Below are 22,309 nucleotides of genomic sequence, written 5' to 3' on the forward strand. Positions count from 1 at the left end.
ATTCCCCAGCCACTCTGAGCGGCTTCCAGCACATATAAAAACATAATAAAACATCAAATATTAAAAACATTTGAAAAGTAATGTTCCTAAGGGGCAATGGGGCATAAAATGCTGAATCATAGCTGTCAACATTTCCCATTTTTAAAGGGAAATTCCCTTATTCCGAATAGGATTCCTCGCAAGAAAAGGGAAAAGTTGACAGCTATGTGCTGAATAAAGGCAGAGTACACTCAATTAGGACTCAGCTATGCAGCTGCAAATATAACGTTTTAAGTGTGTTTCATGTGCATTATACAAATGTGACACTAGATGGCAATGGTGAGCTAATGGCAACTTCAATATATTTTTCAAAACGTTTTTTTTAAAAAGCATTTTCGCAGTGTTTTTTTAATATGTGTCTAGATTCCAACTTCGTGGCTCATCTTGTCTGCTGTTTATCTGTATCCAAACACAATCTCTCCCTGCACAGTTCACATTCCCTTGCGGGGTGTCAGGAATCAGGAAAAGTTTGCCCCCTTCCTCTGACCAGTAGGAGAGAAACAGAAAACCCCCATAGTACTCTTACCCATAAGATGGTTGGTAGTGTTTTCATTGACGGAGGCCAGGCCTGTTTTATTCCAGACATACTGAGCTCCCTAGAAATAAATATTGGGTTCATAAACGCCAGGAATCAACAGCATATTCATTACACCAGCCTTCTTGTACCCGGTGCCCTCTTAATGTCTTGAACTACAACTCCCACTGATATGAGCTGCAGTCCAGAACATCTAGAGGACAGGGGAGGCTGCATTAAACAGGTACAAAAAGTGGATATATTCCCATTGTTGTTATGATTACCATTTAAAGCATGTTTGCCCTATTCTTCAGCCCAACAAAGGCTCCCAGAGTGGCTTACAAAGCTCAACAATAAGACAGATTCTGCCTTCAGGCTTAAAATCTAAAAGGAACAGCACAAAAGGAAAACGAGATTGGGAGGGAGGAAGAAGAAAGCTGGCAGTAGTTCTTGGTTACAGGCTTGAAATGGAAAGAGTTCGAGGAGAGGAGGAGTAAATGTTTTCTCTAAGCCACAACCAGGGTTTTCTCCCCCTGCCCCCTGCCCCCCACTCCATCCTGCTGGACTCCCAGCCCTTCCCCAATTCCCATTACCATCCTGTTGCTCAACCACATTTCAATGAGGTTCAGGCCATCCTTCCTGGTCCCATTCTGTTTCGGATGCTCTGGGTCGCTCATGTTCCTAGGCATCATGAATTTCCGCCCTCCTCCGAGAATCACCTGCCAATGTGAAGAAGGCAATGTCACTGTTCATCACCACCTCGCCAGAGTTATTTTTCTTTTTCTTTTTTAAAAATTCATTTTTATTAAATTTTCCATTCTAACAATCCAATCAAATCACATTAGCTATTCCAAATTATACATATACATATCAAATAATCCAAATATTCTGCCAAATTATAAATTTTTAAAGGGGACTTCCCATGCTTCAAGTTCGAAGGGTTCTGACCATCTCATACCTCTACTGCATTTCATAGTCACAGAGTTATTTTTCTTCAGAATTTTCATCCCGCATTGCAGGGGGTTAGAGAAGGGCCTTCTTGGTGGTGGCGCCTGCCCTGTGGAACGCCCTCCCATCAGATGTCAAAGAGATAAAAAACTAGCTGACATTTAGAAGGCAGCCCTGTTTAGGGATGTTTTTAATGTGTGACATTTTGATGTACCGGTATTTTAAATCTTTGTTGGAAGCTGCCCAGAGTGACTGGGGAAACACAGCCAGATGGGCGGGGTACAAATAAGAAATTATTATTTGTTATGTTCTGAGTTGAATAGGATCCAGAATGCAGCAGTCTGATTGGTCCACAGGAGCACCCAATCCAGCTCCAGGTGGAAGTGAATCCTCAGCCTGATTGGCCTACAGGAGAATCCCGGAATTAGCCAATCACGTGGGGCCCATTGTGTAAATAATGTATACAAAGCAGACATTCTGGGGGAACTTCTATTCCTCCTCACCACTATGAGATGAATAAAGAGCATGAAATCCACTCTCGACTCCAAGTATATTTCATCATCATCATCATCATCATCATCATTATTATTATTATTATGACATGAACCCTTAGGGTCCCTTCTCTGGGATGTAAACACAGGAGCAGTCAATGACAACATTCCTAGAGTGTACATGTTAGAACATAGGGAGGGATGTCTGTCTAGCAAGCAGGTAAACTTCCTGGGGACGGACTTCCTCCGCATGTGACCAGAGGTGGGTGTGGCCTCACCTGTGCAGGTAAATGATAAAAGCACAGGGCAGGCAGCCATCTCTCTCTCTCTCATCTTCATCTTCTGAAGGAGCAACATGCCCTCTTGGCTCTCAGCCAAGAGAGGACTAAGGGACTATCTTCCTATAAGATAGATTCTAAGTGTATGTAAACTTTTTAAAGCTGTCTGCCTTCTGGGATCATATTGTGAACAGAACGTGAGTAAATTCTTTTATACTTTATAAAGACTATGTCATGTCTTGTATTTTAAGAGGGAACAAAAGGGGAAGTTACCAGAGTAATTATTATAGAGGTTCTAGCGAACCGTGCAGACGTTACCGTTGCGAACTTAAAAGGGAATGTCATAAACTCTGCTGATATTTTGGGAACTTGTTAGCACAAGTTGGATAAGGATATAATTTGTCAATATATCCTCTCCTGCACCCCAGAACATTCCCACACCTTCCAGCTCTACAATTCTATGATTCTATCACTGCTCCGGCCAGGCCCCTGAATGGATCTCCCAGCCCTGCCTTGTGCAGCTCTACACACGTGCAGCCACTCACGTTGATGTCTGTGTTGTGCACCAGCTGGTAGGCAATGTCCTTGCAGCCTTGGCTGGCAGCCTCCTTCGACATGTTGACGTCGCCGTACCACTCGCGGCTGGCCGAGTGGGCATAGGCGGCAGCCGGAGAGGCATGCTGCACACGGGTGGTGGTCACGATCCCCACAGACTTCCCTGTGAGGAGGAGAGGGCATGTGGGAGGCAGGCTTGGAAAGAGGGGAATAGGAATGGGGCTCCACCCTCCCCACCATTCCCACTGCTGCCGGTTGGGGCGCCGTCTCTTGTGCTTCACCCCACCTCAACAGCAGAGCCGTCTCCCTCGGGAGGTGGTGGACTCTCCTTCCTTGGATCAGCCGATCAGCAGAGGTTGGATGGCCATCTCTCATGGATGCTGTAGCTGAGATTCCTGCATTGCAGGGGGTTGGACTAGATGACTCTACGGGTCCCTTCCAACTCTACAATTTTACACTTCTAAACTGCCATTTTGGAAAGAGCGATGTATCCATTGGCATGCCAGCATGCATTGGGTCAGTGTCATGATCCGGTTCACAGGTGATCGAAGGCCCGGCTGGGGACGTCGGGACCGGGGCAAGATGGCGGGGTGGGAGCAGGAACGGGAGTCCAGAAGTCAGGAAGCCAAGAGTCTGAGGGTCAGAGAGCCGGGAGTCAAGAAGCCAAGGGTCCGAGGGTCAGGAAGCAAGGGGTCAAGGAGCCAAACGCAGCAAGGCAGGAAACGTGTTGCTGTGGCAAAGAGCCAAAGGGAAATGCTGACCTTATATCCCTTCCCGGCTCTTGCCACCAGGTGCTGTGAGTTACCAATTGGCCTCACCTGTGTGGCCACACCTTGCCTCTCCAGAACAAACTTAGGAGGGCCCCAGTCCTGCAAAGCCCTACTGGTCACAGGGTCTGGCTCCTGCACACACTCCTGACAGTCAGACACCGAGGAGAGATAACCTTTGAGGGGTTTAAAGCTGCAGGGAGTAGTCCTGCCGTGTGACCCAACCTGCCTTTAAAAGAGACTCTTGTCATCTGTCTCCTTCATAGGAGGGTCATTGGGAAAGGCGTGGAAATGGGAAAGCTAAATAAGCAGCGGGTTGGACCAGCACTCCAGCGGGGAGGAGTTTATGCCTGCTTTCCAGTAATATACACGCTTTTCTGCGTGAAGAGCTACATTGCAAAATTCAGAGAAATGCAGATTTTAGCGGGTAGTTGCTTTTCAGTTCCTGTATTTGGGGAATCAAATCAAATTTCTCTCCCCCATGTTTTATGGTGTTTTGAATATTCTGTTGGGAGCCACCCAGAGTGGCTTTTCTTTTACCCCAGATGGGCAGAGAACAATAACAATAACAATAACAATAACAATAACAATAACAACTACTGCTACATGGAGAAGGAGCTTCCAGCCCTGGAGAAAGGCTGATCTTTGTCAAAGCCCCCCCACCATGCAACCCACAATGTCTCCCTCTTTCCCTCAGCTCCTACCTGACAATGTTGCCCGATGCAGCACAGAGTGGACTTCGTTGCCAAAGGTGGTGTTGCATTGGCCCAAGGTGGCACGAGCACTCAGGCCCAGGGTTTTAGCATTGGCCTTCACCCCGCACAGGTAGGCAGTGGCGGTTCCAGCACTGTCAGGCACCTGCCGGTCCACATTGTACGTCTGCAGATAGAAATGGAGAGATGCTGCGATTCAGGGAGGCCTGGCACAAGATTGGCAGGTGGCTGTGTCGCAAGGGGCCAGGAGCTCATCCTGAGAAATGTTACAGGAAAGGGATGTTTAGCAGCTGTCCAGGAGGATATGACTTTGTTAAGGATGCTGGGAATTGCAGCTCAATTAGGCCAGCGCCTTTAACAAACGACAATTCCCAGGATGCTCCATGACTGTTCATTGGATCATAGAATCATAGAGTTGGAAGGGACCTCGAGGGTCATCTAGTCCCACGCCCTGCAATGCAGGAATCTCAACTAGATTGGACATGGCAGATGTCCATCCAACCTCTGCTTTAAAAATGCCAAGGAAGGAAAACCCACCAGAGTCCTACCCTTTGGAGCAGGAGAAAACAAGCTCCTTCCCTCTCTCATGTGACAGTTCTTTAGATATTTAAAGATGACTATCATATCTCCTCCCAGTCTGCTCTTTTCCAGGCTAAACATACCTACCCAGCTGCTTCAACTGGTCCTCATCAGGCTTGGTTTCCTGACCTTCTTGGTCACCCTCCTCTGCACACCTTCCAGCTTGTCAACATCCTCTTTAAATTGTGGAGCCCAGAACTGGACTTTCTGAAGAAACCAGAGGCCTTTCTCCTGGGCATGGTCGGCCAATTGGTGCCAAAGAAGGATAGAACTTTCTTTATGTATGCAACAACAGCAGCAAGAATACTCATCGCGAAGTATTGGAAGACACAAGATCTACCCACCCTGGAAGAATGGCAGATGAAGGTGATGGAGTACATGGAACTGGCGGAAATGACTGGCAGAATCCGAGACCAGGGAGAAGAGTTGGTAGAAGAAGATTGGAAGAAATTTAAAGTCTATTTACAGAAACATTGTAAAATTAAGGAATGTTAGAGGGAGGTTGGAATGAAGTGGTTTTAGTAATAATGTTCTTAAGAGATATGTAAAAACGGATTGTTAACATGTAAAAAATGTAAAAGTTAAAAATGTAAAAAATGTAAATGTAATGTAAAAGTTATAAATGTAAAAAATGTAAAGTTATAATATATTACGATAAAGTATTAAGATAAATGCAAAAAGGGTAAGGATTTGCTGAAACAAATATTGAACTAGAATACAAAAGAGGGAGGTGTGAGGAGGTCAGGGAAATAAGTAAATGAAAGATAAGACACGGAAAGGTTGAAATGTTTTTAATTGTGTGTTTTTTTACTTTTTCTGTACTTTGTATTTTTTGTTTTCTTTTTCCTTTTTCCATTTTTGTAATTCTCTTGAAACTTTAATAAATATCTTTAAAAAAAAACACAGAACTGGACACAGGACTCCAGGTGGGGTCAGGGTGGGGTCAGACTCCAGGTGTGACCTTGGAAGGAGGTGGGCTCTCCTACCTTGGAGGTTTTTAAGCAGAGGCTGGATGGCCATCTGTCAGGGATGAGATTCCTGCATTGCAGAGGGCTGGGCTAGATGACCCCTGGGGTCCCTTCCAACTCGGCAGCCCTATGATTCTGTGAGCTAAGGCTGCAATTCCTAGGCACACTTACCTGGGAGAAAATCCCAGGTAAAGGCTTGATGGGAGGGAGGCCTTGGGAAATAGGCAAGGTGGGCCCTCCTAGGGAACTGGCTGAGGGTGAACGCAGCAGCGTGCAGAGGCACTCTCTTCCTTGGCACCGGCTCCCACCTTGGACAAGGCGACGTAGGGGAATCTCTCCATCGCCAACACGCTCTCTTCCCCGGAGCCTCCTGCCAGCTGGCCCTTGTAGATTCGGGCGGCTGTGATGGTGGGCACCCCCATGCCTGAAAGGGCAGAAGGAGGGTCATTAGAAGAGTTGTCAAGGGGCTAAACAAAGGGGTGGAGCAGGTTCAGCGCCTCCCTTTGGAGAGATCAATAGGAGTCACATTCTTCCACAGGGCCTACTTCCTACTATTTTGGTACCCGTTTAAGCAGTCGTGGTTTCTCCCAGAGGATCCTGGGAGTTTGCTATAGTTTGCTAAGGGCGCAAAAATGGTACTACGGTGCTTTAAATGTATGGAGCGAATGTGGCCTTTGCCTTTGCCAGAAAGAAAGGGACATATTTCATATTCCCCCCTGTTACAGAAGCACACGAAAGTGTTAAATAACTCTGAAGAGAAAGAAGCACATCATTAACTTTCACCCTCATTAATGACACTAGCTGGTCCATTATTTAGCTGAGATTCCTGCATTGCAGGGGGGTTGGACTAGATGACCCACGGGGTCCCTTCCAACTTCTACAGTTCTATGATTTTTGTGACTTTGATGTGGTTTGTAGCCGTGAGTGCCAAGCATTAAAATGAATCGGTTTTAGCAGAACCAGGCACTGTGTTAAATGCAAGGGTAAATGGATTGAGAGCCAGACTCAGTTTCTTATTTATTTTTAAATCAAAGCATCGCCACTAAGAGGCTGAGCTAAGGATCAGCAATTCCCTTTTCCAGATCTCACCTGTGCTATGAGCCCGCTAGGTGACTTTAGGCAAGACACCCTCAATCGCAGAAATGTGGGAGTCAATGGGATAATCCTGGTCCACATTACAGGGTTGGTGTTAAGGGTTACAAGAATACATGTGAAATCCTTGAAGCACTTTGTGAAATACTAAGGGTCACATCGGCAGCTATGACATATAAACCTACAGATTGAATACATTGAAAGATAGCTCACAGGGCAGTAAACGTAAGTGTGAAGAAACTCGTAAGAGTCAAGATGTCTGGCAAGACGTGTGAAGGAATATGCTGACACTGACAGATGACTCTAGGGCCTCGTTCCTCCTCAAAGCCCGTGTCTGTGATATTACTTTTGCTCTTCTGATAACACTGCTGCTTAGGTACCTTTTCCTCATTGCAGGGATTAATTTCTACTGTACGTGGAGCTAAGACAAGGAAGCACCTCTATAATAAGCCCGTGCAACTTATAGGGCCGTGGATTCCACTTTTGTGCTTTTCCAGCAAGTAAAAACTGTCTTATAACATTGCGGCTGTTGCATTTAATTGAAGAAAATCCACTACGTGTCTTTTTGTTGCTGAGAGTTTTGTCAAACTGCTGGACATTGAAATCTGTACTTTATTTTTTTAAACTTCTCAATAAATGTCTCATTCTCCACCCACCAACCCCCACATGGGTAGAGGGGAATACCCTTCAACATCTCTCGGATGAAAATAGGGATGTCCTGCGACTATATGGGACTGGCAGAAATGACCGGCAGAATCCGAGACCAGGGAAAAGAGTCGGCGGAAGAAGACTGGAATAAGTTTAAAGACTATTTGCAGAAATATTGTAAAATTAAGAAATGCTAGAATGATGCTGGATAGAAATTAAGTGGTTTTCAGCTGTAATGCTTAAGAGATATGGAAAATAAGGTTTTGAAATAAGTAAGAGAACTAATGGTGAGGATTTGCTGAACAAACAATCTAAATTGGAATATAAGAAAGGGAGGTATGAGGAGGTCTGGAAAAGAAGTTAAAAGAAAATAATGGAAACTCTTTGTGTGTTTTTTAAATTGTTTTTATTTTTTATATTTTTGTATTTTTGTATTATTGTTTTTTCTGTTTTTTTCTGTTTTGTGATGTATTATTTCTGAAAACTTTAATAAATACTTTATTAAAAAAAAGAAAATTAAAAAAAGAAAATAGGGATGTCCTGAATAATAATAATAATAATAATAATAATAATAATAATAATGCCCCCCCCCATCTGACTGTGTTGCCCCTGCCACTCTGGGCGACTTCTAACATATATAAAAACCTTATAAAACATTACACATTAAAAAGCTCCCTAAACAGGGCTGCCTTCATATGTCTTCTAAAGGTTGCATAGTTACTTATCTCCTTGGCTCAGGGGTTGCATAACTCTGATAAGAAAAGGGACGTCCTAAGGGAAAGCGGGACATTCCAGGATCAAAAGAGAAACCAGGACGGCTTCTGTAAATCCAGGACTGCCCCAGGAAAAGAGGTTCTGGAGGGGCCAGCCTCTTGGGATGCTCCTGTGATGGCCTCAGATAACCTGGAGGCATGCAGAAGAAGTTGGGGGTTACATGCTTCCCTACAAGAAATGCGCAGGAATCAGTGCCCTCTGCACAGCCTTTCGCTTCTGCACGGAAGCGCATGGGCCACTGGGAGCTTTAGGTCTCCGCAGCACTTGGCTCTCCTCGCCTCCCTCCTCCGATCCAGGAGTCTCCCCCATCCTGCCACCAGTCCCTAAGATAAGCTGCCAGAGGGCGGAACGACCTGGCAGTCAATGGCCTGCAGTGACCCAGGGAGCCTCCCACCTGCGAGGGATGATGATGAGTGGGTCTTGGCGAGGTCTGCGGCTGCTCCTCCGCCTGCCAAAATCCACTTTGCGCAAACTCTGGGTTGAGTTATGCGGAGACGGCTCTCTGACGGCGCCAGAGGCAGCGGCCAAAGGGTGTAAATCAGCTTCATGAAGGGGAGCTGGAGAGCGACAGGAGGGAGGCTGGGCCTCACCTTAGAGAGGAGAGAGAGACAGCTGGACCCCTGCCAGGCGGACCTTTTTCGCTGGCGGTGCTGAGCCAGAGGGAGCAGAGACCGAAGAAACGCTCCCTTTGGAACTCAAGCACTGGGCCAGGGTCTTGAATCACAGGGACACAAGAGGCTGCCTTATAGCAAGTCAGACCCTTGCTCCATCTAGCTCAGTGTTGTCTGCACTGGCTGGCAACAGCTCTCCAAAGTTCCGGGCAGGGAGTCTCTCCAAACTCCACCTGGAGATGCCACCCCGGCATCTTCCGCATGCAAATGCTCTATTGCTGAGCAAAAGGTTCGGAGTGCCTTTTTGACTCAAAGCAGGGTCCAACGGTGTCCAAACAGAGATGGAAACTTGCTCCTTGAACTCAGGGAGCATTGCACAAAGTTTGGTTACAACAGCTAAAGAAGTGTCCAGGTGCACAGCAAACGGACAAACAACTTTGAAGAATATATAGTAGAATTGTGTGTGTGTGTGTGTGTGTGTGTGTGTGTGAGAGAGAGAGAGAGAGAGAGAGAGAGAGAGAGAGAAATTGGGGTGGCAGCAGACCTTCCAAGTGTCCCTATTTTCCAGGGACAGTCCCAGATTTACAGAAGCTGTCCTGGTTTCTGATTTGATCCTAGAGTGTCCTGCTTTTCCCTATTGTCATCGGAGAAATATTGGAGGATATTTGACCCCCCAAACCATCTGAAGGCAGTCCTGTTTAGGGAAGCTTTTTTTTTTTTTTAGTGTTTAATGTTCTGTTATGTTTTTATATATGTTGGAGGCTGCCCAGAATGGCTGGAGCGACCCAGTCAGATGGGCAGGGTATAAATAGTAAAATTATTATTAATGGAATAATAATCATCAGAGAAATGCTGAAGGGTTTCTGGTCAGCAAATGCAAACTAGAATGTGGCTCCTGCAAACTTAACAGTTGTGTGAAAGGGGGATTTTTAGCAGCTGTCCTAACTTGTCCGGCACCTTTTGAAATGCCTCCTTCTACACAACGAAAGGGCCAGAGCCCTCTCTGCACCTTGCGATCAAAGAAAGGAATAGTTACAGGTAGGTAGCTGTGTTGGTTTGCCATAGTCGAAACAAAATAAAAAAAATTCCTTCCAGTAGCACCTTAGAGACCAACTAAGTTTGTTATTGGTATGAGCTTTCGTGTGCATGCACACAAAAGCTAATAATAATAATAATAATAATAATAATAATAATAATAATAATAATTTATTTATACTCCCGCCCATCTGGCCGGGCCTCCCCAGCCACTCTGGGCAGCTTCCAACAAAATGTTAAAATGGTTCTGGTGGCAATGTGTAGATATGGACTGGGAAAAGATCCAAAATTAAACGTTTGCATTTGGCCTTATTATTACATTTCTCTCCCACCTTTCCTCTGAGGAGCTCATTGTGGCATTCACACTTCTCCCCCTTTTATCCTCACAGCAACCTTGTGAGGTAGGCTCAGGTGAGAGGCAGTGACTCAGCAAAGGTCACTCAGGGAGCTTCTTGGCCGAGTGGGGATTGGAACCCTGGTTTCCTGGGTCCTAGTCCATAACTCTAAGTGTACTAGCTTTCGCTTCACAGATTTGGAGACCCACCCACGCCCCATAGTTGTGTGCACCTATAAATCTGCCCCAAGACCCACTCTGGGTGCGCAGCCTTGTACACCCATGTGCAAACTCACCGTCTCCTAGGAAGAGAATGACGTTCTTTGCTCGATGGTTCATGGGTGTCAGCTTGAGTGCTGATTCCAGGGTCTGCTTGGCTTTCATGTTCCAATATTCTGGGTCCTTTTCCTCTTCTAGAAGAACCAGGGGAGGAGAAAGTTACTGCTCTGTATGCCTTTGTGTTTTGGATTGGCTGGTCTGAGTGAAAACTCAGCTTCTGCCTAACACAGGGGTGAAGCACATTGTGGATCTCCAGATATTCTTAGACTCCAGCTGCCACCCCCCCCCCCCGGCCATTGCCATTCTGGCTGAGTTAGATCCCCTCACATCTGGGCACAGGTTCCTCAGGCCTGGCCTAAGGCATTCAACTGTGGAATCTGAAGGAGCATCTCCACCCCCATCGTTCAGCCTGGACACTGAGGTCCAGCGCCGAGGGCCTTCTGGCGGTTCCCTCATTGTGAGAAGCAAGGTTACAGGGAACCAGACACAGGGCCTTCTCAGTAGTAGCGCCTGCCCTGTGGATTGCCCTCCCACCAGATGTGAAGGAAATAAGCAGCTATCTTATCTTTAAAAGACATCTGAAGGCAGCCCTGTTTAGGGAAGTTTATAATATTAAATGCTGTATTGTTTTTAACACTTGATTGGGAACCGCCCAGAGTGGCTGGGGAAACTCAGCCAGATGGGCGGGGTATTAATAAATTATTATTATTATTATTATTATTATTATTATTATTATTATTATTATTTCTTAAGAAATTTTGAAGCTGAAATTGGAGCAGGGAACCAATCAAGTGGACTTGAAGTAGCGCCAGGGCTCTTAGGGAAGTCTTTTTCCGAAATGTCTCTATACCTCTTGAGCTCCTGCCCACATGTTTTTGCTTCCCAAATCCCACACTTCAACTCAACCCTCCACAAGTCTTATCTCCTTGGCACCTTGACACCAAGAATATGCCTCTCCCCCAGCACTGGGTTTAGGGTGGTGAGGGCAATGCCACCACCCGGGTGGAGGCACAAAACTGAGAAGATCCATAACTGAGAAGATTCCTTTGAGGGCACCAAATTTTGGGCTCTCCCTGGGCGTCGCATTACAAAAGATTGCAAAAGTCTGCTGCTGCTCTCCCTCCTTTGAAGCTCGGAGCTGTGTATACATTTGGGAAGGAGCCGCTCATTTGACAAGGACATGATAAGCCCCCTGAGGCCATTTCCCCAAAGGAAATGGCCTCTTCAAAGACCAGAGTACCCCAATTGACATTCCTCACTCAGTCTTGGGCAGCCACTAACTGGGACAGCTGTGAGCTAGCGGTGGCTAGAGTAAGATAGCGACCTTCCACAGATGTTGGCAGTCTATCACCAGATGCCAGGAGCTCAGAAGGAAGGAAGGCTACCACCATCTTTGTGTCCTGATGTCCTTGTGAAGCCTTAGGAAATAAGATTCTAAAATGGCCCCATCAGCCTTTGCTTCCTGTGTTTGGAGGGAGGGGGCTTGTAAATTGCCCAGGGAATTCTTATCAGCAAGGCTGCATGGAATCAAGAGATCCAGTTGGGACCTGACCTCACAAAGAGCAAAGGTCACAGGCCTCAACCGCCTGGTTCCTAGCAAAACAGACCCTGCCCATTCACAACCCTTGCATGCTCATTAATCACCCATTGATCAGGGGTTCGCCTTATAACTGATTGAGCCTCTTCGCTTAGGAGAGCTGTGCGGTAGGCAAAGGAATCAAATAGGCAGAGCATCCTCATTTGTTGTTTATAAAAAGTGCCTGATATGCACAGACTCATTCATCCAGGGGAGGGGAGTGTGGGCATAACTTATTTATTTTTAATGACAATTTCTGTCCCATTCTCCCTCACCGAAGGACAGATAGCAGCCTAAAATGCAATAAAACCATGTTGAATATCCAATAATTAAAACGACAGTTATTAAAACTTCATCATCCATAAGGAAAGTTTGGGGGCGGGGAGAGAGAGAATCATATTCCTTCCCTTTCTTTTCCTACATACACACACACACACACACACACACCCACACACCAGATTTCAGATCCCACACTATGATTCCCTCAGGAAGTCCTGAAACTGAGGCTCCAGTACTTGGTGTTTCCTGCTTGGCAGGGGGTTGGACTCGATGGCCCTTGAGGTCTCTTCCAACTCTATGATTCTATGATTCTATGATTCTACTTTGGCCACCTCATGAGAAGAGAAGACTCCCTGGAAAAGACCCTGATGTTGGGTGAAATATACTCAGAGTCGCAAAGTGATTTCATGCTCTTTATTCAGCTCATAGTGGTGAGGAGGAATGAATGAATGTCCCCTCAAAGTATCTGCTTTATATACATTATTTACACAATGGGCTGCACATGATTGGCTAATTCCAGGATTCTACTGTAGGCCAATCAGGTTGTGGATTCACTTCTATCTGGAGCATGATTGGGTGGTTCCTGCTAACCAATCATACTGCTGCATTGTTCTAGGACCAATCAGACTGCTGCATTCTGAATCCTATTGTTCTAGGACCAATCAGACTGCTGCCTTTTGGAGCCTATTGTTCTAGGACCAATCAGACTGCTGCAGTTTGGATCCTATTCAACTCAGTACATAACACCCCTCCCCTCTAAGTTCCAGTCCTGCCCGGAAGGTCGCATTCATAGTCCTCAAGGTACGCCGGTGGCCTACGTGTGCGTTGCGGCCTGGGGTGTTCCCTGGTCCGGGGTTCAGGTTCTGGCTCGTGTTCCAAGGATGGGGCTGTTTGGTCTGGCGCAACCGGCTCGCTCAGTCGTGGTTCTGGTTCCGGTGTCCTTTCGGCCTCGCGGGTCCTCTCTGTATTTACTGATTCTGCCTCTCCTGCTTGCCCCTGCTGCTCTATGGGCCTCTCTGCCCCACTGTTCCCTTGGGACTCCTCTGACCTGTCCTCCTCCTCCTGGTTTTCTCCCGGGAATCGTCGCCGTATCTGGTCGCAGTGGCGGCGCCAGCATTGCCCCCCATCTGTTAGCACCTCGTACGACACGGGGCCCGTGACCCTGGTGACTGTGGCAGGTACCCATGCAGGGCCTGCCCCAAAATTCTTTGCGTACACTGGGTCCTGGGCCTCGAAGGTCCGGGGGTTCCTGCCTTCCCCCACCACTACCTCATCCTGAGCTCTATCGGGGTGAAGGCGGTCCAATCTGATTGCAAGGCGCCGACCCATTAGTAGTTCAGCGGGGCTCCGGCCAGTCGTTGAGCTGGGGGTGCTGTGCTGTGCTAGAAGGAATGTGGCAAGGCGGTACTCCCAATCCCCTTGCGTCATGCGGCGAAGGGTGTCCTTGGTGGTCCGCACCATGCGTTCTGCTTGGCCATTGGTGGCAGGGTGGAATGGCGCCGAACGGATGTGGCGGATGGCGTTCTGCACTGTGAAGGTTTGAAATTCTCCTGATGTAAATGCAGTCCCGTTGTCTGAGACGAGAGTGTCAGGGAGCCCGTGGGTTGCAAACAGCCTGCGTAGTACCCGGATGGCTGCGGACGTAGAAGTGGACGGTACCAGTGCGACTTCCAGCCATTTGGTGTAGGAGTCCACCACTATGAAGAATGTTTTCCCTTGAAAGGGGCCAGCGAAGTCCACATGCAGGCGTGACCATGGTGCTCGGGCGGACTCCCAGGACTGGACTGGGGCCCTTGGGGGATCTGGGCAGGATTCCTGGCAGGCCTGGCAGTGTTTGACCCAGGCCTCTATCTCTCCGTCGATCCCCGGCCACCACACATAACTCCTGGCAAGGGCCTTCATTCTTACTACCCCTGGGTGTGTCTCGTGTAGGGCTGTGAGGACCCTTTTGCGGAGGGGCTGGGGAACAACGACCCTGCTTCCCCATAACAGGCACCCCTTGTGGGCTGACAGTTCATGTTTGCGGGTTGTGTAGCCGGCGAATTCTGGCCCGGGGCTGCGGCTGGGCCATCCCCTCCACACCCAGTCCAGGACCCGGGAGATGACCCTATCTTTCTTGGAATGGTGTGCAACTTCTTGTGCCTGAATGGGGCGGTCAGGAAGCAGCTCCAGGCTCATAACCTCTTGTGCAGGTGCTGGGTCGGGGCCTGTTTCCGGTAGTGGTAGCCTGCTGAGGGCGTCTGCATGGCCCATCGCCTTTCCAGGGCGGTGAATCAGTGCATACTGGTAGCTGGCAAGGAAAATTGACCACCTGAGGACGCGAGGAGACAGCACTTGGGGGGTCTGCTTTTCGGGGGCAAACAAGCCAAGCAACGGCTTGTGGTCAGTCACCACGGTGAAGGGCCGCCCGTACAAGAAATCATGGAATTTTTTTACTCCCTTCACGATTGCCAGACCCTCCTTGTCGATTTGCGAGTAGTTCCGCTCGGTTTCGTTGAGTGTCTGGGAAAAGTATGCTACCGGTACCTCTCTTCCATCCGGGAGTTGGTGTCCCAGGACAGCGCCGATGCCATAGGGCGAGGCGTCGCATGCTAGCACCACCGGCAGCCTCTCGTCGAAGTGTGCCAAGACCGAGTTTGAGACAAGCAAGTCCTTGACTGCCTGGAATGCGGCCTCCTGGCGCTGGCCCCACACCCAAGGGGCCCGCTTGTCCAGGAGTCTGTGTAGGGGCTCCGCTACCGCCGCCTTGTGGGGAAGGAAGGAATGGTAAAAGTTCAATAATCCCAAGAAGGCCTGAAGTTCAGTCTTGTTCTTGGGCGCTGGGGCATCACAAATGGCCCGTACCTTGTCCCCAGTCGGGTGAACCCCTTCTGCATCCACCATAAATCTCAGAAAGTCCACTTGAGGCACTCCTAGTAGACATTTTTCCCGCTTCACCTTGAGACCCGCCATCTGGAAACGGTGCAGAACAGTGCGGAGGCGGTCCTCAAACTCCTCTGGTGTGGGCCCGGCAATCAACACATCATCAAAGAAGGGGGTGACACCAGGAATCCCTTTAAGGAGAGAGTCCATTAGATTCTGGAATATGCCTGGTGCCACGCTGACCCCGAATTGCAGCCGCTTTACCCTGAACGCTCCTCTGTGCGTCACAATCGTCTGTGCCTCTGCTGTGGCCTCATCTACTGGCAGCTGTTGATATGCTTGGGCCAAGTCCAGCTTGCCAAAAATTTTCGACCCAGCCAGGGTGGCAAGGACATGGCTGACCACTGGCACTGGGTATGCATGGGCCATGAGGGCCTTGTTTATGGTGCATTTGTAGTCTGCGCAGATGCGGACCGAACCATTAGGCTTGACGGGTGTGACGATTGGGGTTTCCCAGGGGGCATTAGGCACCGGCTCCAGCACTCCTTGCTCCACGAGTCGGTCCAATTCCTCGTCTATACGGGGTTTCAGGGCGAATGGGACCCGGCGGGCCTTGAGCCTGACTGGTCGTACTGCGGGGTCAAGCTGTAGAGCAATGGGGGGGCCCGTATACTGTCCCAATTTCCCATCGAAAACCCCCGGAAACTCCTTGCATATGGCGTCCACATCCACTTGTATGCTCATGTGGTTCACCCCGGTGATGGCTAGTCCCAGTGGTCCAAACCATGCCAACCCCAGTAAGCTAATGTAGGGGCCCTTGACCACAAGCAAGTCCAGTTGCCGCGTCCGCCCTCGGTATTGCACCCTGAAGGTCCCCACCCCCATTGTGGGGACCTTACGTTTCTGGAAGTCCCGGAGGGTGAATGGGGCCGGCCTGAGTTTGGGACCCCCAGTAGGACACAGTTTCCTTAAGATCCTTGCCGAGATTATGGATAGAGTTGAACCCGTGTCAAGCTCCATGCGGCATGGGGCCCCCTCTATCTGTACCTCTACATAAATTTTCTCTACGTTGGGGTGGGGCAACTGGTATACCTGGAAGTCTGTGAGCTCCGTCGAGTTGCCTTGGTGCGTTGGGCCCCGGGACCTGGGGCTCTTGGATTGGTCATCTGATGCCTGGCTTCGGGTGGGCCGAGCCCGACACACCCGGGCGATGTGTCCCAATTTTCTGCACTGCCTGCACTCTGCGTTGCGGAAACGGCAGGTCCTCCTCTCGTGACTTTCTCCACAGCTTGCGCAGTTCCCTCCTTCTCGTCGAGGCAGCTGTGGTATGTGGGCTGCTTGAGTGCGCTGCTGTACTCGGTGCACCTCCTCCCTGTCGGATCCCGAGTCGTTGGTGAGGTCTTCGTGGTGGACCCTCGGTTGGGACGGCTGGCTCAGCCGCGCCTCTTGCGTCGACCTCTCAGCAGCTTCCGTTGCCAGGGCCTCCTCCAGAGCGACCTGGAACGTTAGGTTCTTCTTAGCGTAGAGGCGTCGTTGCAGCTTCTCATCCTTCAGGCCACCGACGAGGCGGTCACGAAGCATGTTCTCCAGCTCTGGGAAGTTGCAGAACCGGGCAGCTTGGCGGAGAGAGGTCACAAACCCAGTTATGGTTTCCCCAGGGGCTTGCCGCTTTGCGTAGAAGGCATTTCGACGAGCCACCACTGAGGGCTGTGGCGAAAAGTGCCCCTTCAGCTGTTCCATTATTGTTTTGTATGGAACAGTAGCGACGTCTTCAGGCGCAAGGAGAGCCCGGGCGATTTCAAATGTCTCCTCTCCGCAGACGCTGAAGAATATTGCCCTCTTCTTGGCGTCTTCTTCATCGGTGACCCCTTTGGCTTCTAGGAGGAAGGTGAAACGGGAGGCGTACGCTTCCCAGTCTCCAGATGCTGGGTTGAATGGCGAGAAGCTGCTGTCAGTTGCCATTCTGAGTTCCTTGTGTCCCGGAGCTGAAGCCTGGATACACGGTGCGAGGCAGCGGTGCGGCAGGTGGCGGTGCTGCGGTGCTGTGTGTGGCAGTCAGCTCAGCGGGATCCCATCCTCGTCGCCAGTGAAATATACTCAGAGTCGCAAAGTGATTTCATGCTCTTTATTCAGCTCATAGTGGTGAGGAGGAATGAATGAATGTCCCCTCAAAGTATCTGCTTTATATACATTATTTACACAATGGGCTGCACATGATTGGCTAATTCCAGGATTCTACTGTAGGCCAATCAGGTTGTGGATTCACTTCTATCTGGAGCATGATTGGGTGGTTCCTGCTAACCAATCATACTGCTGCATTGTTCTAGGACCAATCAGACTGCTGCATTCTGAATCCTATTGTTCTAGGACCAATCAGACTGCTGCCTTTTGGAGCCTATTGTTCTAGGACCAATCAGACTGCTGCAGTTTGGATCCTATTCAACTCAGTACATAACATTGGGAAAGATGGGGGGCACAAGGAGAAGGGGACGACAGAGGACGAGATGGTGGGACGGTGTTCTCGAAGCTACCAGCATGAGTTTGACCAAACTGCAGGAGGCAGTGGAAGACAGGAGTGCCTGGCGTGCTCTGGTCCAGGGGGCCACAAAGAGTCAGACACAACTAAATAACAACACATGGGGGAGCATGAATGAGCAAGGGAAGCTCTGCTTGCCCACAATCCCTTTTCTATGCAGCCAGGTGCCCCCCCACCCAGTTCCAGTTCTTTGCCTATGACCTCCCACCTACCAACTTTGGGCCGGCCTTGTTTGTGCCAACGTCCCCAGAACCTGAAGCAGATCAGCGTGCATAAGGACATAAGGAATCCACTCATCGCACATCCATGACATTTTGCTTCCCCCCAAACTGAGCCCCGGTCAAAGTGCAGGAGGCTCAACCAGGGTTGTCCTCTCAGACTGCTGGTCCCCTCACCACACACTTCCTTTCTTGAGGGTCAGCTGTTCTTTGCAACTTTGCATTGTGTTGGAAGCAGCTGACTGATTTCCCGCACAGTCTCGTTTGGCCCAGTTTGTTCCCCAACCCTCTTGTGGATATTTGCAGAAGATAACACAGGAACCATCTCAGCGGAGGTGCAGGGAGAGTGACAATGGTAGCCTCTGCTCTCAGCTGCATCAGCAATGCCTTGCAAATCTTGCCCAACATCCTCTTTAAGCAAGACCAGACCGGACCATAAGATACCAACTGGAAGGAAGTGGGCAATTTGTTTCCAGGACACGCTCTGTGCATTGATGCAACTTCTCTGAGAAAGAAACAGCACAAATTCTGCAAAAGTAAAACCTGGGAGTGGGGAGAACCTTGTGAGTTCACCTGCTGATCTTAGCCCGTTTTATGATTATTATGATTATATGGGCTGGGTTTTACATTATTGCTTTATGATTTGGACTAACACAACTTTCTCCTCCGTTTTGAATAATGCTCAGAATACTTGCCTGCCCTCACCCTCCCTGCTTAGCAAAGGTTGGCAACAGAGCAAAGCGGGACACGGACTTTCTGCAAACTAAGAAACCGTGTCGATCAAGTCGTACCTCTGAATTTGGACCTGTGCTCCTGTTCTTCTCGTAAGCAACATCCCTACCTTTCCTTAAGAATGCTAGATGGCCTTGCAGCTGGATCAGGCCAAAGGCCCATCCCATAAGGTATCCTGCTCTTGCAGTGGCTGACCTGCCCTAACAGCTGCATGGGGAGCAGGACCCAAACCCTTCCAAGCGTACAAACAGCAAAGCAATAATAAGCACTATTAAAAACAACATCAAGTCCTCAGACATTCAAATGCAACAGGACAAAATGTATAAAACCAGCAGAAGCTAGGACCCCTTAAGCTTGCTTTATTGTTTAAGAGGAGTCAGTTCCTGGGGAAACACTCTGCACAAGCCCAGAGGGATAATTTCCTTGGGCTGGGATTGAAAGCAGAAGCTGGTTCCTTTGCTCGGGGAGTTAGAAGTCGGGATCCCTAAAAGCAGGCATGCAGCTCCCCAGAACATGGCACACTCCCCTCTGTCCTAGCCAGAGCATCACCGCTGGGCAGAAAACAAAGCCAGCTTGAATACTTATATTACAGAACAGCCTTGGTTGGACTTTGAATGTCTACAGAAGACTCTCTGCTATCGTCAGATCAAGCACCCACTGACTTAGATGGAGTTTATCTCCAAGTGAAGCAGAGGAGGGCCGTAACACAGTGGCAGAGTGTCTGCCTTGCATGTAGAAGGTCGCAGGTTCAATCCCTGGCTTCTGCAGGTAGGGTCGGGAAAGACTCCCTGGCTGAAATCCTGGCAAGCTGCTGCCAGTCAGTGCCGACAACACTGATCTAGAGGGACCTACAGGTCTGAAATTGTATAAGGCAGCTTCCTATATTCTCATTCTCTCTCTCTCTCTCTCTCTCTCTCTCTCTCTCTCTCAAAAAACAACAACACTCTTCCAGAAACTTGGGCTGGTGGCCGATTTGGCTCCAGAAGATCTTCTCCCAAGCTGTGGAACAACAACAGATAGCTTTGTTTCTCACCTAGGGATGTGGCAGAGAGGCAGGCACAGAAACAGAAGAAAGCCTGGATCCTCAGGGCAGCCAGGGGCTTCATCCTGCAGCCAAGCCAAGGATGGAAAGAGTCCCTGATGAAAGAGCGCAGCTTCTGAGGCTCTGGGGTTTTTATGCTCCTCCTCTCACCTTTGGACCCAGGGGGGCACAGGGCCAAAAGGCTGGGAGGGGTGGGAAAGGAAATGATGATGACGTCCCATGCCCTGTCCCGAGAGAAGTACCGGTAACTGCCCACAACACAGTTTCATCACAGCCTTTCAAGTCTGCAGTGGGGAGAGCATTTTTCTGCTGAATCGGCCAGCCTATCTGTAGGCTCCAAGGCTCCTCCCGGACACCTCTTCTGAACACCAGCTCCGGAAGGAAACCAAAGGCTACGGCCCTGTTGAGGAGACCACGCAGCCACTTGCAGGGTTCTGCGAAGAGATAGGGAGCCTTCCTCCTGTGGGCCCAGCCAGTGGAGAGACAGGCGGTTAGGGTCCTCTAAGACACAAAGGCTGCCCCAGAGGTCACTGCAGAGCTCATGCCTGCCTCCTTAGCTGCTTCCGCTGAACTGAGTGGCAAGGACACTTTGGGAAGTCAACACGCATGGAAAAACCGAGTCCTGCTTCCTTCCATAGAACTGGGCAGATCTGGTCTGGTCTGGTCTGCTGACGACTGGAAATTGCCCAGGATGCACGTTCCCTTCCTGCCCAATGTTGCATTTACACGCTTAAAACCAGAAGGGCAATGCAAAACGGTGTCTGAGCATGTCAAACAATGGAATTTGAAAAACACATACAAATACATTGGAGTTTACAAGTCAAGGTGAATCCAAACACGACCAAAGTACAGGGCGGAATGTAGCTCGGTGAAATGCACACGCCTGGCATGCACAGGGTCCGATTCCTGGCATCTCCTGAGGGGCAGGAAAGAGTCTGGTACCCTGGGGGCCCTCTGCCTGCCAGAGTGTACCAGCCGCCCCCCAGATGGTGCCTGCCAGATGCTTCAGACTTCGATTCCCACCAGCACCATCTAGTAGAGCTATGCTGGCCGGAGCTCATGGGAGTTGTAGTCGACAGCAGCTGGTGGGGGACAGCAGCCGCCTTGGAAAGCAGCTAGTCCAGGGCTTGAGAGGCTGGCATTTGCAGGGCACCAGGTTGGCAGATTTAGTCTAACAGAAATGTAGAGCAAAGCCTCCTCCACCATCTCAACCTACCTGCTGGCCTCCCATCTAGATGTAATGGACTACAACTCCCATCAGCCATTCCAGCTGGGACCGAGGGGAATTGTAGTCCAAAACATCTGGAGGCAGCCAGTTTGGGGGAGGTCTGGAAACCAAGAACAGTTGAGGGGGTTAAAGGGGCTGTGAGATGCATCACACCAAAGGCAGCCAATGTGGTGCCCGGCAGTTGTTTTGGACTACAACTCCCATCCCTGACAATTGACTTGGGTTGATGGGAGCTGTAGTTCACATGGTGCATAGTTAGACTGTGGAACTCACTCCCACAGGAAGCCGTGCTGGACTGGCTTTAAGAAATGACGAGGCAAATTCTTTTTTTTATTTTTTTTATTAAATTTTATTAAATGTTACAAAAAAATGAAAAGAAAAAATAGAAACAATACATAACCAAACATTAAAACCTTCATCTACACTATTTTCCAGAATGCAGACTAGAAAAGAAGAAAGACAAAAGATAAAAGAAACAAGAAAAATAATGAAGAAAAAAAATACTTTTCATAATCAATTATTCCAAATTCGTACTTCAAACATAACAATATATAAATCCTAGTTAAAATATTATAAAAGACTTCCACCGCATTCACCACACGTCTCTTGGTTATCTAATTCACCTTTACATCTGTTCTTCAGTCACTTCCTTTCCTTAAATTCTTTCATTGTCCGACTAATCTTTGTATTCTCTATATTCTTCACAAGGTTAGTCTAAGCACAACCAAATTTTCGTGTTTGATCCGTTTGCGTAAATATTCATTTAAGCATTCCCATTGTTTCTGTACCATAATTTTTGATTTATGCCTTATTATATCTGTCAATTTTGCTGACTCCAGATACTCACATAATTTACTTAACCATTCCCTTTTTGTTGGGATGTTATTTCCTTTCCAAACCGCAGGAGGGGAGAGAGAACTCCTGTGCTCATATTCTGCTCCCTGGTTTCTCGCAGACATCTGGTTGGCCACGGTGAGAACAGGATGCTCGACTAGGTGGGGTATTGGCCTGATCCAGCAGGCTCACAATTATCTGGATGGGACTTTCCTTGGGTTGTACTTTGAGGAAGCAAGCAAGACGCAATGGCAGCTCCCCAGAGAAGGTCATCGTGGCAAGTTCCTGCACAAATTTGATGGCAGCTTATTCCAGTCTTTCTGCCGTTGCAAACAATGTTCTCCTCGGTGCAGGGTGTGGTCCGAACGCACGACATG

The 22,309-nt window shown here is 48.9% G+C and overlaps 1 protein-coding gene across 1 annotated transcript in view; it reads right to left on the reverse strand.

Moving 5' to 3' along the window:
- LOC309342187 (alkaline phosphatase-like) overlaps window positions 1-20,334 on the reverse strand; it is a 33,299-nt gene extending 12,965 nt beyond the window's left edge. The window contains exons 1-7 of the mRNA XM_081862545.1: window positions 19,862-20,334; window positions 10,643-10,759; window positions 6,161-6,276; window positions 4,297-4,471; window positions 2,816-2,988; window positions 1,147-1,272; window positions 566-635 (exon numbers count right to left, since the gene is read on the reverse strand). Coding sequence (XP_081718671.1) covers window positions 566-635; window positions 1,147-1,272; window positions 2,816-2,988; window positions 4,297-4,471; window positions 6,161-6,276; window positions 10,643-10,759; window positions 19,862-19,934 — 850 coding nt within the window. The 5' untranslated portion in view covers window positions 19,935-20,334. The remainder of the gene's footprint in view (window positions 1-565; window positions 636-1,146; window positions 1,273-2,815; window positions 2,989-4,296; window positions 4,472-6,160; window positions 6,277-10,642; window positions 10,760-19,861) is intronic.
- Window positions 20,335-22,309: the final 1,975 nt, after the last annotated feature.

The sequence above is a fragment of the Podarcis erhardii genome (genome assembly GCF_964252035.2).
Source record: "Podarcis erhardii genome assembly, chromosome: 5".
Taxonomy (NCBI): Eukaryota; Metazoa; Chordata; class Lepidosauria; order Squamata; family Lacertidae; genus Podarcis; species Podarcis erhardii.